The sequence below is a fragment of the Aythya fuligula genome, chromosome 5, assembly GCF_009819795.1.
Source record: "Aythya fuligula isolate bAytFul2 chromosome 5, bAytFul2.pri, whole genome shotgun sequence".
In the NCBI taxonomy this organism is placed as follows: Eukaryota; Metazoa; Chordata; class Aves; order Anseriformes; family Anatidae; genus Aythya; species Aythya fuligula.
The window spans coordinates 8528591-8545140 of NC_045563.1; the positions used below are offsets into that span (position 1 = coordinate 8528591).

Genomic DNA, 16550 nt, shown 5'->3' on the forward strand with positions numbered 1-16550 from the left:
AGCATGCTAAAAAAGACTCATTCCTCTTATTGCTATAAGCATATTTGCCTCTTAGTGTACTTAATGTACATAAGTCTGTCCTTTATCAAATCAATTAATATGCATCAGTTTCCAAACTTGGAAAGCTTTTTAGCTTTAAACCTGTGTAAGTTATAACGTGCTTCCACCTTACTGAAGGAATCACAAATCTAACATTCTAGTCCTTTGGTAAGAAAAGAACTGCTGAAGTCTGAAGTTTTACTCGATGAATATTGCAACTTAAGTGCTTTGTATTCTGGGCTCAGTGGGAGCAGGCCTTTACTCTTGTTACCTTGGCTGAGACTTCTTGGGCTTTGGCTAATGAAGTGTACTAGATCAAGTTTATGGTTGTTAACTCAGAGGAAACTGCAGCTGATTCTTTATTAAATGTGATATCTACTCTGAATGAAGTTCCTTCCTAAAACACGAGGACAAGGATTTGTTGAGACTTACTACAGGATGTCTGTCAATTCAGATGTGAAATAAAGGCTGAGAAGCTTTTGATAGCTATCACTTTCAAGAATTTGTGTGGTTTAGTTGAAGGTTGTTTTGGAATAATTGTTTTAAGTATTGAAACTTGTCTTGAGTAGAAAGCATTCTCTCTAGAACTTCTGTATATTTGTGTGTATATACATGTACACATGGAGAAGCGAGCCTTGTCTTGTGGATGGCCTGAGTTAGGGCTTCTTTTCAGGATATTGTGGTTTCTACTCTTAAGTTGCATAGTAGAAAGTTCTGAAGTTCAAAATGCAGACATTTGCTGGAAAAAGAAACTATGGTGGCTCTCTACTTAGTCATACTGCTGATTTCTAAAAGATACTTTTGTCTTAAGTTGTCAAAGTGTTTTGTAATTCGTGTTTATTAAAAATAGATTTTCCTTGCTTATATAAAGATAACTGCTTAACAATTAGGAATGCTGTTTTCATAAATGCTATGCAGATTATTTCCTTTATAAAGAAACATTTTGTGTTCTTTGTCATGGCCCTGGCTAGGCTAGATCAGCTAATTTGAATAACTCTTTCTAGATTTCAATGACTGTTCTCCTAACCCATGTCATAATGGTGGCCGATGCATTGATTTGGTAAATGACTTCTATTGTGAATGTAAGAATGACTGGAAAGGCAAAACTTGCCATTCACGTAAGTGTTCTTTTCTTTGATCTTTAGTTTTCTTTCTTTGCATGAGACTAGAGTTCCTGAAACTTAAAACAATCTCAGTGAAATAATAGTCGTATTTTCATTACCTCTTCCAGTTTCCCAGCAACAAAATGGAATCTTTAAAGAACCTATTCTTTCACAAACTGTAGTGGAATAGTCTTAAGAGAGGCCCTTAGATTCCACTATTTTTGGCTTGCTTACTCTAATACAGCAAGTAGAACTATGCATTTCTAGTACCGTTGCATTTAAATGTAAAGTCTCTCTAAAAAAAAAAAAAGTAAACTTGTGAGTAAAAAATACCTGGCCTTCTAATTTCCATTAGCCTGGACTTGATTATTTTTAATTGTTTTTATTGTAAACATGTAGGTGAGTACCAATGTGATGCAAATACTTGTAGCAATGGTGGAACGTGCTATGACGATGGAGATACATTCCGCTGTTCGTGTCCTCCAGAATGGATTGGAAGCACTTGCAACATTGGTAAGCTCTAAATTGTCAATGGACAAAGGCAGAAGCAGAGAACAACTTAAATAATACTTAATCATTTCGTAAATGGGGAAAGCTGTATTCTAGTTGACTGTCAATGCCTTTCCAGTTGGATCATGACTGAGTTCAGGGTAGTTTATTCCCTTTTCTAGAAAAATTTCTAGTCATAAGCACCAACCAGTGTTCACATCCTGTGCAGGCTGTGTATCCCAGCTGATGTGGGATACTACCAGAGTAGGAATTTAGCAGTGTTTGAGGAATGCTTACCTTACATGGGGGAAAAATAGATAATTTATCTTGATTCAATTAAGCATTTGATTTGTGATTGTGAAGGTAGGTAAGAGATGACTGTGCATGTGGCTCTTCTTAGAATCTTTTCACCTTCTTGTAAGTCTTGCAGTGCTGACATAAGTGCTATTCAGGTTAGTGATCTCGATATATCCAGATGACGGATATATTTGTTGTGCTAAGTAGATACCTTTTCTGTTTTCAAAGCTAAAAACAGCAGTTGTATTCCAAACCCTTGTATGAATGGTGGAACATGTGTTGGCAGCGGAGACTCCTTTTCTTGCATCTGCAAAGAAGGATGGGAAGGACGTACATGCACACAGAGTAAGGCTTTTTCTTCTTTGCTCTGTGATACTCAGAGTGTCTAGCAGAGTTGTTAACTGAAACAAAGCAAGTTTATTATGTTTAGCTGCCAAAATATCTGAATCACTCACAGTAAATATGATGCTTGACTAATGAATGAAGAATTTGCCGTGTTTCTTTTTGCCACTATTCTCTGCCAAAATATGACATCCAGCCTCTTAGAGAAAAATAATCTTCGGGATCAACTATCTCTGGGATTGTTTTGCTCTGTATATTTAATAATGAAAAGTATCTGGAAAGTAAGGTGGTGGTGCATATTCCATCATATACAGCTACTTTCTTTGAGGATAGTTATTAATTGCTTTGACTTGTCAACACAATGAATTAGTTAGGTGGAACAAAGCTTGCAGCTCTTCTTTTTTGTTTCAAGGCATAACAGAAGAAGTCTACATCTGAGATCTGTTTTCACTTTAAGTTTACCCTGAAATTGCTGTTGTACTGATGTATGCCCTAATGAGCTGTTTTAAAGGTTACAGTACCAGTGTAACTGCTAACAAATAATTCGGAATTATTTATAATGTGAAAGATTTGCTTAAGAAATCTGACTGTTGCATACATATGTATGAATTGCTAAAGTAATAAGAATCCTTTAAAAAGCTTTTAGAGGCTGTTTGAGCTAGGAACTACTACTGCAATAATGTGTTTTATTCCTGTTACGTTGCCATCATTCTACTTACCAGTCCATGGTGTTGAATATGCAGAAATTGTAAGACTTTATGACTAAAATGAAAATGTAAGGTATTTCTTAAGTCTCTTAGGTCTAATTGAACTTTTTTTGCAAGCGTGTGTGTAGAAGGAATCTTTTTGAACTTTTTGCTTTCATTGTCTTTTAAATTATAATATTGTATGCTAGAAAATGTCAGTTATGTTAGTCTGATGTTAGTCTATTTTCTTTTTTATAGATACCAATGACTGCAACCCTCATCCATGGTAAGTGTGAGAATTACAATTCTATACCTATTGTGAAAATAAGACAGCACAGTAATATGGATTTCTATTCTAGATTAGAACAAATTCTGCCCTAAAATAATTGAAGCCAGCCTTTGTAAGTCTTAAAACAGTTCTTAGTTGTGCCTTATCTATTTCTTCACAACAGCAAAGACCACAGAATGATCTTGAGCTGATTCATATATGAACAAAGTATTTCAGTGTAGTTTTCATGCCAGAACTGACTGGTGACTTACTATAGTGTGAAATGAATCAGACTTGATAACATCTCAAGTATCTACAACTGAGTTTTAGAATAAGAATTGAAAAATAATCAAAACTTGTTAATCTGCAGCAAATAGTTTTAGACAAATATAAAAAAAACTTACAGTTAGATCAAATACTCTGTATAAATGAGTTTTTAAAATAGTAATTTTGGGGGGGGAGATATATTAGGAGTGTTAAACATAGAAGTTTGTTTATGGCTTAAGAGGAAAAATACTGACACGTGGATTAAGCAAACTATCTACCTTATCTTTCCCTGTTGTCAACCTCTGATGCATTCAGTAGGGGTTATTGCATTTCAAATAAATTCCAGAAGTTCTGGCTCTGTATTAGCTTTTTAGGGCTGCTTTATCTCCTTGAGATCTGTTGATGTTCTTCCCCATGCATGCTTTTGTAGATGTTGTTGGTTCAACAGGTAACTTACAAAGCAGTTTTATCTAACAGTATGCTTTTTCAAATGATGAAATAAGTTGTTCCCCTGAACAGCAGCAGCAGGTTTAATTAAAGCTTTAATTAGAGACCACTGAAACAATAGCTTGAGTCTAGACTAGTATTATGAATTAGGGACTTTGTAATTCTTTGAATAGTGAGAAAGTCCCATGAATAAAGACGATAGAAATTTGCATTTGAACAGGCAGTGTGAGGAACCTATGTTTTTCGTTCATCTTTAGACTTGTGAATGTAGCCTGAGAACAACTGGTGTAGTTATGTGTTTTTTTTTTTTACAGTTACAACGGAGGTATCTGTGTTGATGGTGTGAATTGGTTTCGATGCGAATGCGCACCTGGATTTGCTGGTCCTGACTGCAGAATTAGTAAGTAAAGTACCTATATGAATAATGACCTGAAAGGTTGCACCATTCCAGCACACAAATCAGAAAGAACCCTTAAATCCTCTTTGCATTAGGTCAGCTGAATTCCAAATAAAGAAGTCAACTGGGTCAGTCAGGCACTGGTACTCGCCTTGCAAACAATGGCAGTTCCTGTTCCTTTCTTTATTTCATTAAATGCAACCAAAGTGACTTGGCTTAAATTGTACTTTGTCGCTGCTTTTTGTCAGGCATTTCTGAAGGGTCTGGAGTGTTGGTTTTATAGGAGTTTATTATGATCTAGTATTTTTCTTGATAAGCAATTCATCATTAAAGATAACGCATTAAGTGTACCATTTAACATTAGAAACTAAAAAATTAGAAACTAAAATCCACTTGGATATCTCAAATGAAAACAAAATATGAGGAGCACATGAATACAGGTAGTGGAGCACAGCATTTTGCAAGAAATACGATAAAGGCTCTTTCAAAGCTATAAAACTAACCTGTTACATGGCAATTTTCACTAGAGGCTGAAAAACAGGAGGAAACAAAGGACTTGAAGACTACATTTAAATGTTGTGGATGTGTGTATGTCTTTTTGTGTTTTTAATTAAATACTTCTGAATACTACTATTTTGATTTAAATATATTTACTCTATTTTTATATAATTTTACTTTGGGTAGATTGGACTTTGAGGCTATTACATCTACTGTAGTTAGCGATCTCTGGATGTAGAACCAGAGAGGGCAGATAATTATGTATGTATAATTACATGCAGACACTCAGGGATGTTGAACTGTCCTTTTTCCAGATGTGAAATGCAGAGAGGACTACTTGTAGTCAAAGACAAATGCTGTGTATTTGTAATGGGGTTGCTGACTGCTTTTTCCTTGTTTAGAAAGTTGTAAACAAAGGAAGTAGCTCTAACAAATACCTATTATGGGATGCTGATAACAGTAAGAATTAACAGCCATTTAGATAGTCTTTAACATAGCTTGAATAGAGGAGGAAGGAGTAATCAAACGCTGTAGTTTAGATGCTTCTGAATTTTGCTGGTACTTTGTCATGGAGTGGTTCTGAAGGGAGCTAGAATAGAACCAAAAGCTCTTTGGCTCATGTTCATTTATGTGTTGTTGTTTCTGTTGTCTATACAGGTAACAGAAAGCAATTGTGGTGGTAATGAGACTAACTCTAGTCCTGTAAACACAGAAGATGAGCTGATAGCCTGTATCAGCTAAGAATTAGTGTTTAAATAATTTTTCTGTGGGATTTCAAGAGGGGGTTAGGCATTGGAACTAGCTGTCCAGGGAAGCAGTGAAGTCACCTTCCATGGAGATACTTGAGACACGTGGGCATGGTGCTTAGAGATGTGGTTTGGTGGTGGACTTGTAGTGTTAGTTGATGGTTGGGTGTTTTCCAGCCTAAATGAATCTATTAAACTTTTGATATGTGTCTTGGGAGAGAACAGTTAAGGTCAAAACTGAAGCAGCTGGCTGTAGCTTGCAAATTGGCAGGTTGGTTTTTTTACTTCTATTGGTAGACTTTTGCATAAATTAGTGTTATTCACTTATCCAGGATGACAAATACTTTGTGCATCTGAACGGGCAATGCTTCTTGCTTCACAAGTCCTAGGAGAAGTGGCTGAGGGATCTGAGGTTATTTCTCCTAGAGAAAAGGAGTTGGGGGTGGGTGCAAATTGTGCTATGCAGTTACTTAAAGGAGGCAATAGTAAGGTGGGGGTCGGGCTCTTCTCCCAAGCATCAAGTGATGAGATTAAGGGAAGTGGCCTCAAATTGTGTCGGGGGAAGTTAGGTTTGGATATTAGGAGAAGAGAAATTCCTTTACTGAAAGGGTTGTGCAGTGTTGGAACATGCTGCCCAAGGAAATGGTTGAGTCACCATCCCTGGAGATCTTCAGGAAATGTGTAGGCTTAGGACTTAGCAGCATGATTGAGTAGTGGACTTTAGTACTAGATTAAAAGTTGGGTTAGATGATCTTAAAGCTCTTTTCCAACCTGCATAATTCTATGATTCTGCCTTTTTTCATTAGATTTCTGTAAGTCTGTGAATCCTTGAAGGCTGTTTGAGATGCTGTTGTGCTAAGTATCTGTGTACTAAATGAATCTACTTGCTATTTCATAGTTATTGGGAAGTTGTATCAAATGTCTGTAACAAACTATATTTTTCTTCTTCATGGTAGATTGTATTGCTGTAAGAAACTCCTTTGTAATTTTTTGGGGGGACACTGTTGAGCCAATTTATTGTTTGTTTCTTGCACTATGATAACCTCCTGAAAGCATGTGATTTTCTAAGTCTAAATGGCAGACACTAGGACTACAGTCCCACATCCTGTTCTGACATTAGCTGTGTGTGGAGAAGACATTAGCACCTACAGCTGTCCAACACCTCTGCTCTGTAAGATGAGTCAGCATAAGATTGCTGCTTTGATTACCAAAGTTTCAATTAGGATGGAATTATAAGAATAATTCCAATTAAGATGATTAATTCTAAAGCCAAACTCTTGCGTGTTAGAAAAGCAGGTATTGTCAGATTACATCCCAGTAAATGTTTGATTACAATGCTTTATGTTCTTGCTGTTGAGTTTTCCTATTTTCTCTCTAGATATTGATGAATGCCAGTCTTCCCCTTGTGGATATGGTGCCACTTGTATAGATGAAATCAATGGATACCGATGCACTTGTCCCCCTGGAAGAGTTGGTCCTAGGTGCCAAGAAGGTATTTCTATATCTACGTATCAACCTCTGCCCCCAAAAAACAATTGGGTACAATTTACAACTGTAGTTAGTATAGAGTTTATATGCAATGGTCTGAATAAGCAGCAAGTTTTTTTTATTATTTAAATATTTATAGTTTCAGTGACTGAGTTAAGTGCCTGTTTCTTTCTGTAGTGATTGGAATTGGAAAGCCTTGCTGGCTTAAAGGAATGACGTTTCCTCATGGCAGCAGGTGGGATCAAGAATGCAACAACTGTCACTGCTTGGATGGCCGTATTGACTGCACCAAGGTAGTTATTTTGACCTGCTTTCTTAAATCCTTCTGGCTGAAACATACTTCATGTACAAGTTAGTATTTCTTCATGCACAAATTAGTCTCTCTTTTCCATCAAGACTCTTGCATAGCACACCCACAGAATGTCCTTTTCTGTCTGCAAGGACTTCCCGTAAAAACACCAATGAGATTGGCTTTACAATGATAAGCTATTGTCCTACCCTCTACCTGCTAGAACAAGCTCTCTAGAAGCAGACAAGCACTTTTTTTTTTTTCAGAAAAGTAAATATTAATGGGAATGGAATAATGATCCTTGAAATGATTTTAGAAAAAAAATAATCTCTGCCAAAGCTTTGCAAACATGGTATTAGACTTAATTCCAAGAAACCTTAATTCCAAGGTAAAGGATGTGGAGGAAGAAAAACAGTTTCTTCAGTGGGCAATCTTTGCCTTTGTGTTGTCCTTCAGTAGACTTATGAATTGACTAATTGTAATCTTTGTATATTTATTATGGACTATATGTTTGTGGTTGTGACTTAGAAGCCATATGACTAGCCTAAATTCAGATAGAACACGTTAGTGTATGTGCTGCAGACCTTTCAGCCATGCTGTGATATCTCAGTGGATTTGTGGTGCCTGTGCAGCTTTACATAACAGTTGGAGAAAAACAAGATCGGTGCTGCTTACAAGTTGTAAGACTAGGTGGGTGGTTTGAGATGAGCACTAACAGTACTTATGACACTGCCTCACCTGGCAGTCTCCCAGGTGTTTCATTGGAAGCACCAGTTTAAAAGCCTGGATCTTGCTGATCTGTTCAGCCTTCATGGTTTTTTATTAGGTAGGTATGCCCTGTAGGCTAGGAAATAACTGTATCTTGCATGTAATAATTTAAAAATACTATTTTTAGTCTTTATGGTGTTGTGAGTTTGAAGTTTGAGATGCCTTCAAAGGGGAACAGTACGTGATGGCAACTACAACTGCAGAAATATGCTTCCTGTTGTGGAAGGAGACTTAAGGATGCGTATAGGGTGGCAGCACACAGCTTTGAGGCAAATAAATGGTGCAGTGATTACAAGTTACTCATATTGTTTGGTTCTTTCATGTGTAGTGAAATGAATGTTCTCTTGCTGTTAATGGTGCTTTAAGAAATCCATACATTAATAAATGAATAGCTGTATAGCATTTTATATGCTTCACAAAGGTGCATTATAAAGTGGAGTGGTGTTTGGAAGCTTGCTATCCCTCAGTAAGTTGGGGGTGCTGGCATACTATTTTCTTGGAAGAGTGGTCGAAATGTCAGTGGTTATTACTGATCTGTCATTCCTTAATGTCTTCAGCATTCTGTAGCAAGGATCTTAGTATAAAAATTGAAGGGAAATGAAACCTTAGTGAGGTTTTTATATTCTAGAAATAAAAAGCCTAGATGACTAGCTTAAAAAAAAAGTCTGAACTTCCATATGGTTTGAAATTATGTGGGATTAATCTGGAAGCCCCTCGGTGTCACCAGTATCTTGGGTAATCTTTGCTCAGTTTACTCTTTAGTCAATACAAAACATCCACTCTTTCTGGAAGAGCAACTCCATCTTCTACTAAGACTATAGCAATATCAAAATAAGTACTTTGCAATTAGTAGTAGATCATGACCATCTTAGTGAATAGCTTATTTGATTTTGATGCATAAGACCAATTAACTGTAACAGTACTTTTTTTGTTCTGAATTTCTAGGTGTGGTGTGGGAAAAAACCTTGTCTGTTACACAAACACTGGGATAATTCAAATACCCAGTGTCCCATGGGTCAAGAATGCCAGGAGAAGTATATGAAATGTTTTCAGCCACCGTGTACTGACTGGGGAGAATGCAGTGCCTCTGAACCTCTGCCTGCCAATATCAAGTGTCTACCTAATTCAGGATACTTGGACAATGACTGTGCTAGGATTACTTTAATTTTTAATGGAAACAAAGTCCCCCAGGTGAGAATAATTATTAATCAAGTATGGGAATATGTTTTATACATTTCTATATTTAATATATCTTCTGTGTTGGGGAATAGAAGATAAATATTTATAACACAACTTGCTGTCATCAACTTGCAAATTTTATTCTTAGACTTCAGTTATAAATTTTGCTTTGCCTAAAGGGCAAGGTAAAGTTAGGGTTTTTACTGAATATATATATATATTTTAATTTCAAAGAAATAAATTACTTCTTACAGTACAAGCTGGGTTTAGACTGTACTAGGATAGTCATATAAGCTCAGCTTCTTCCCTTCATTCAAAAACTGTTCCTCACTTTTCTGCCATTTCTTGCCTGCCTTATTTGTCCCCTTCATCAGGTCTCAGTAACCGCAGAAACTGTGGAGGTGTTTATTTTGTGCTAATTTTGACTTGAACTAAAGTCATGTGATCTCCATTGCTTCTAACAGGGCACTACAACTGAAAATATCTGTTCTGAAATTCGATATTTACCAGCTACTAGGACTGTTTCTAGGGACAGAACTTTGATAATATTATGTGATCTGTCATACTCCACAGAAAATGCGGTGGAAGTTGCTATTGTAAGTATGAGATGTGTGTGTGTATATGTGTTGTCATTAGTTTGAGCAGGGGAAGAGGTTGTTTAAGCTTGTTTCACTTCAATACAGATGTTGCAATCTGTGGCCTAGGCTGACTGTACTGTGATTTTGTGATCTCATGGAATTTCCTATACTGCTAGATATCTGGATTACAAGCTTCATTAATGACAGAAGGTGACCACAATCTGCTGATAAAGTCATTCTGAGGACTAATTCAGCCTAAATTAGTGAACAGGTGCCTACCTGCTCTATCAAATCTTGGGCTTTTGACCTTCTCAGTGGGGAGATAGTTGCAGGTGGTTGGATTTGATCTTTGCAGTGTAAAGAAGTTGGTACTTGCCATCTAGTATGACTGCTTCAGGATGTTCACTAAGCATAAGTGTTAAGTTGAAGAAGATGCAAGTTAAGTAGGTGCGAGTGATTGTTGCCATACTGAGCTAAAGATGTGCTTTAGAGGCATTTATAGCTCAGTCACTCAATGCTTCTCTATTGAGTAGTTTCCAAATAAAGAATTAATTTTCATATTAAAGTGTTTGTCAAGGCAGAAGCTGGACTGTCTCTGCCAGTATTGTAAAGAACATGCTGAGCCATGATGCAAGAAGTAAACGGTATGGTATAAATAGAGCAGACTGTTATTAGTCCAGGCTTCTATCTAGATAATCCACACGTCTTGAAGTGCTTCAAAGTATAACTAAGTTTAGCTCAGTGGTGTAAGTGACATGGAAGTCAGCTGCATTTTGAGATATGCTGGATTAGCAAGTAGGCATGTTACCAACCAAGCCTGACACTGCATCTGCAGTTCAAATAAAGGCATCCATGATATTGCTACAGAATATTTAAAGGTTTCTAACTTCTGTCAGGTAAACTCAAGCCACAGAACTCAAATAAGATAGAGTTAAATTTAAAAATTGCAATGTTTTGCCTAGGTGACTGCAGTAATTGTTTTTTCACCTTCCCTGCCTTTTAGTCTTTTGTCCCACATCGAGATGAACAAGACAATAGTCTCATACAGAATGCTGCTAATACAATAGTAAATGCCATCACCAAACGGCAGAACAGCACTGTTATGTTGGCAGTAACTGAAGTTAAAGTAGAGACCATAGTTGTTGGGAATTCATCATCAGGTAAGGTTCCCAATGCACTCATCCTGTGTGTGTTCAAGTGTTTTCTATTCCTTGCTGTCAGTGTCTTGTCTCTGTGTGGGAAAATGGTAGACCAGGTTGTTTCTTCAATTGCTATTGCTAACTGAAGAGGAAAGTGGCTTTAAGATCAAGAGTCTGTGCTTGTGTGCTAGGTTAAACTTGATACCATGTTATGGATTATGTCCCTACCTGCTATTGCCACTATTTCTAACCCCATTTTCTATCCTAAGCATACCTTCCACCAGATCAGGAGTTCTTGTTTTCATATCTTTTCTGATTTTCCTACATTAACCTTAACCAAACCTCAGACCTCGGTGCTGCTGCACTATAGAAACTGAAGATGTGAGGTACTGAAAACATGGGAACAGGGGTGGATATAGTGTGATACCAAGTCTCTTCTGAAGTGCTTATGTATTACCTTAGCAGGAGTTAGATGTCTAGGATCTTTCAGTACTTGACAACGGTAATACAAAACTTTGTTCTCCTTCATGTTTATCAGTAGTGCACAGCTGGTTTAAACTGTAACATACCTTCCCCTTAACAAGGGTATGGTGTGATTGGAGATACCTTCATCTCTCAGTATTGTCTGTCCAAGAGATGTGCCAAAATGAACAGTTGAAGTTTTGCGTGCCTGTGTTCCTTGTCCTTTTCCTGTCTGGGGGAGGCAGGAGAAGGTTTTCTGAAGGACCCCTGGTGGGCTGCAGTTTGATTAAAGAGCTTCAGAGTGGAAATCTTACAAATGTTGGAGACCCTCCCAACTTTCTTAGACCTCCCCAGATAATCTTCTGGAAGATCTTCCAACCATAGTCAAAACAATGAGTAAATTGCCTGGTTCCATTTCCTTTATGTTTTCCCTTTAGGGGAATGCCTTTCATCTGTTAAAGCCTTGGCAAATGTAGTATTTCCTTAGCTCTTCTGAGGGAGGCTGGGAGGCTACTAGCTTTGTTTGTCATGAATAGAAATGTCATAGATGATAACTGAGCTGTGATTCTGAAATACTTCAGCTTCTCTGTTCTGATTGTGCATTAAATTCTGGGGAAAGAGTTGGGATTGTTTTACTTCTGCATCAATGAAATCCAAAGATTCTCTGAGAAAGTGCGAAGTCTTTGACTTTATTCTCAAGCACTAGCTGTAAGATGTTTCTAGACTCATTTCACTGTGGATGCTCTATATTGACCAGCGGACCCCAGTTCTTTAGCTGGACTCATGAAGAAGTAAACTATAGCCTGGTCTCATGGTCTTTGGTTTGTTTTATTTTTACCCTCTAATTAGACACCTTTAATTAGGTGTGGCAGGTGTAAACCTACCACAAAACATTGGTGCAAAGCCCTATATCTTTAAGACTGATTTCTGTGGGATGCTCAAGTGTCCAGATGGAGATGATTATTTAAATACTTCATCAATTTCCTCTGGCTTAAAAAAAAATATTTAAATCTTCATTTGGATCTTATGGAGACTATTCTTTGCATAAGAATCTTTTTTTTTTTTTTACTTGAAGCTGGTATGAAGAGCTCCTTTTCTTAAGTTATTCCCACCACCACATTCATGGTTTAGACTGCTTATGGAAAATGGAGAGAGAATAACAGTTATTGTTAAGAGCACAGTCTTTCACTAGCATGCTAAACTATGACTTTAAATCTCATGAGGCAAACCCCTTTCCTGGTTATTCATCTTCCTGTACAAGAAGGAAATGTTTGAGCATGTCAGATCATGCATACCATCATCTTTCACACTAGAATATGTTCAGAAGACATTTTAAAGTTGGAATGAATGACCATGGCATTGAAGCAGTCCCCTGTACAGCAACTTGCAGGTTATTCTGTAAGTAACTGTCTCAAAACTGCAGAAAACTTGTATTTAGATTAGAGGCCAAAATTGTAGTTCGGACTGTGTGTGTCTGCAGAGCTGTTGAGCCATCCTGTCTTTATAAAAGTAAAGCACCTGATGTCTCTTACTACTTACAATGCATGAATTCTTGCTTAGCAGAAAAGATATTCTGTTCTAGTAATAAAGCCCTTGAAAAAGACAGACAAATAACTGTCAGATCTTCAGAAATTGTTTCCCAGAAGAATAATCCATCTGTGTGGCTTGGACAACACTAATGGGATTTGTGATAGGGGAACTGGGGGAAAAGCAGTTGCATCAACTCCTTTTGCTTACTCATTGAGCAGTGAATGTTCTCGTATCTAGTGACAACATTATGATATATACCATATTTGTAGGAGAAATTGAAGTAAGAATTTTACAGGGAAGTAAAACTGGTGGACCATCCTAAAGACTGCCTGACTGATTTGGTTAAATATTTTAAAAAAACAAACAAAAAAAAAAAAACACAAAAACAAACAAAAACATTCAGGTAAGAGCTAGGTAGCACATGAATACAGGAGGACTTGATGGTAAGGAAATCTACTGATAGGATACCTAGCACTGGCATTTGCATCAGAAATATGCTGTTTCAGGGGCAAATTAGAGGGATGATATTCTTCATTCTGCTTCCTTCCTACAAAAACAGTTTGTTTCTTTTCAGAGTCATTACTGAGGTTTTCTGGGCCAACTTGGCTTGGGTACTTGAATGAAGATGCTGTTTATATAGGAAGCTTGTCCTTTCGAGGGGAAAAACATCTCAGGTGTTCCCCCATCATTAAGCAGGGCAAAGTCTAACTTCACTATTTTTGTAAAGAGTCTTTCTTGACAATCTAATGTATTCAGATATATGCTGTTGTGCAGCAATGACATCCTCCTTTCTTCAAAATCTTTCTAGGACCTAACAGAGTTACTAAAAAATCTTTCTAGGACTAATCTAGAGCTTTGTATGGATATTTCTCTTGCAGTTGCTCAGTGCTGTATAACTAGTTCCATTAACTCAAGACTTTGCTTTTTTTTATTTGCCCTCTAGATTATTTGGTTCCAATTCTTTGTGCGGTATTTAGCATTGTATGGCTGACCTGTATAATCATCTGTGTGTGGTGGACTCGGAAGAGAAGAAAAGAGAGAGAAAGAAGTCGTTCTCCCCGAGAAGAGGGTGCCAATAACCAGTGGGCGCCTTTGAATCCCATAAGAAATCCTATAGACAGATCTTACAGTAACAAAGACATTCGTTATGAATGCAAAAACTTCATATCTCCTCAAAAAAGAACTTGTGATGCAGTAGAGGAGTATGTAGAGTATGAGGAAGAGGAGGATGAAGAGGAGGAAAGAGATGAGGAAATGGACAAATTCCTCTCTCACAAACTTGCAAAGCCTTTGCCAACAAAGGCATCTGATACATCAGAGAGCAGTCCAGTAAAGAAATCCCATCAAATAGGCAAAATGGACAACAGATCTGTAAAAAATGTGAATGCATCAAACTTTGAAGGCAGTAGAGACTAATCTGTATTTGGAATGTAGGCAGACTGCGCCTACGCTTACCGGGGAGGGGAAAAATTGACATCTCCACTTTGCATCAAGGACTAAAAATATCTGGAGTCAAATGTTCATAGTTTCTTTATTTTGCGTAAAAAAAATAAATAAAAATAATAATAAATAAAATTTATTTTGTTTCTTTAGCCTTGTATAAATTATTCAATGACTGTCAGATGAAAAAATGAGTAATCTTTGATAGTTGCTATTTTTGTAAAGTTTACTTATAATACACTCGCTGTGTGGCAGAGGAGAGGTTGTATTTTCAATATGTGTAAAGTTTATTACAAAAGACTGTACACTGTTTACAGAATGTATTTCTTTTTATTACTTGCTCTAATTTAATGGTGGCTTTAAAACCTCCTGGTTGAGGAAATTGTGAACTTTAAACTGCTTTCTTGACTTTGAATCTCTATTAATGGCAGCTCACTGCACTTGTTACGTTAGTAGCTTCTGTAAGATTTTTTCCAAATTTGCCTTACACACTTTGTAATAGGAACAAAAAAATTATAGAGATCTTTCAACTGTGGTTTAAAAGTGGCCTTTTTATTTCTGTTGAATTCCTTTAGAATTGCAGTATTGAAGCATGTGACAAGTGCCTTGAGATTAAACTTTTTCTATAGCAACTGTCAAAGACTGCCATATCAATATAGTAAAATTGTGAGAACTCTAGGTTCCCCAACTGACACAGTTTATTTTCTAATAGTGAAAGTGCTTTTTTTGTAAATATGTACATATTAAATGAATCACTCTGTATATTTGATTTAATAACTTAAATATTTTGGTCTTTTTTTTACATGTCATTCCTTTTAATTTATGTTACAGAAAAGGAGGTTTTATGGCAGTTTATAAGACTTTTTTTGGTATTATGTCCAGATTAGAAAATGATGTTAATACAATCAATGTTAGGAATCTGTTGGTCATTTGTATTTACATAGGAACATAACCACTTACATGTAAATAGATCCAGAAATGTTTGTTTATCCCCATGTTCAGCCCATCTCAAGAACACTAACGGGTGCATCTACTGTACAGTACCAACATAGTGAGGCATTGTTTTTTCTTTTGTGAATATGTTAATTACATGTGGTATTACTTTTTTGCGTTTAAATACAGGCCTAATGAAGGGAACAATATTTTCCTCAATCTTGTTTCTGTTGTGCTTTATTCATCTTTTGCTCTAAAGAAAAAAAAAAAAAAGGCTGGCAAGCTCAGAAGATGGGAGTACCTCGTTAGAAATGGTTATTTGTAATGGAAGACTTGTGCATTTTTTTTAGGCTTTATTATTGCTATTACTGGGCAAACTGTACATTTATTTTAATTACTGAAGAAGCATAACACTACATACACCTAGTTACCCTACCAGTGAGAGGAGCGGATGTTTGAGTGTAAACTCTGGCCCATGAACAATGTAAACATGAATGTTTTGAAATCAGTTATTTTATACAGGAACACACGATTTGCTTTGCAGGATCTTCTGTTTTAGTACATTTTTGTTTGACATGTTCTTAAAAAAAAAAAAAAAACTTTCAGAAAAGAAACTATTTATTAAAGCATTTTATAATGATGTTTGTTGTAACTTTTTTACTTGTGCTGAATATTCAAAACTTATTTTGATAACCTGGTTTAGGAGTTAGTTTAGAAAAGGGTACTATCCTTCTCATGTTCCCCAGTATAATCCTGAGTATTTAAACCAAAAACACTTTTTTTCTGCTACTCTTGTAACTTTTTGTACTGTAATGCTGCTGTCTTCCATAATCTAATAAAATGATTCCCTCATTGTGTGTAAGATACTTCACATTGTGTTTGCTTTGGTTACTTGAAGCTCTGATCTGATGAGGCAAAATGAATGAGGAGTGAAAGTCCTGATTTAATACCTGGTACTTCCTCTAACCTTCGCTTATGGCCTTTGTTTGTGTTGGTATTTCCTGAGTCAACTTGGCAGCGTTGTCCTTTGCCCACTACTACACAAGTAGCCCTTTGTGCAGGAGGTGGTCTAGAGGCACAGATACCTCCTACTACTTAAACTGGGATTCTCTGTGCTGCCCCTTGCAGAGTACAGCGGCTGGTTTTGCTGGCAGCTATTGCCCAT

The 16550-nt window shown here is 36.7% G+C and overlaps 1 protein-coding gene across 1 annotated transcript in view; it reads left to right on the forward strand.

Annotated features, from left to right (window-relative positions):
- The window catches only part of JAG2 (jagged canonical Notch ligand 2), a 68184-nt gene extending 51933 nt beyond the window's left edge, over positions 1 to 16251 (forward strand). Inside the window, exons 16-26 of the mRNA XM_032188785.1 lie at positions 1044 to 1157; positions 1542 to 1655; positions 2157 to 2273; positions 3215 to 3242; positions 4253 to 4338; positions 6958 to 7071; positions 7245 to 7360; positions 9070 to 9315; positions 9768 to 9899; positions 10885 to 11041; positions 13956 to 16251. Coding sequence (XP_032044676.1) covers positions 1044 to 1157; positions 1542 to 1655; positions 2157 to 2273; positions 3215 to 3242; positions 4253 to 4338; positions 6958 to 7071; positions 7245 to 7360; positions 9070 to 9315; positions 9768 to 9899; positions 10885 to 11041; positions 13956 to 14428 — 1697 coding nt within the window. The 3' untranslated portion in view covers positions 14429 to 16251. The remainder of the gene's footprint in view (positions 1 to 1043; positions 1158 to 1541; positions 1656 to 2156; positions 2274 to 3214; positions 3243 to 4252; positions 4339 to 6957; positions 7072 to 7244; positions 7361 to 9069; positions 9316 to 9767; positions 9900 to 10884; positions 11042 to 13955) is intronic.
- Positions 16252 to 16550: the final 299 nt, after the last annotated feature.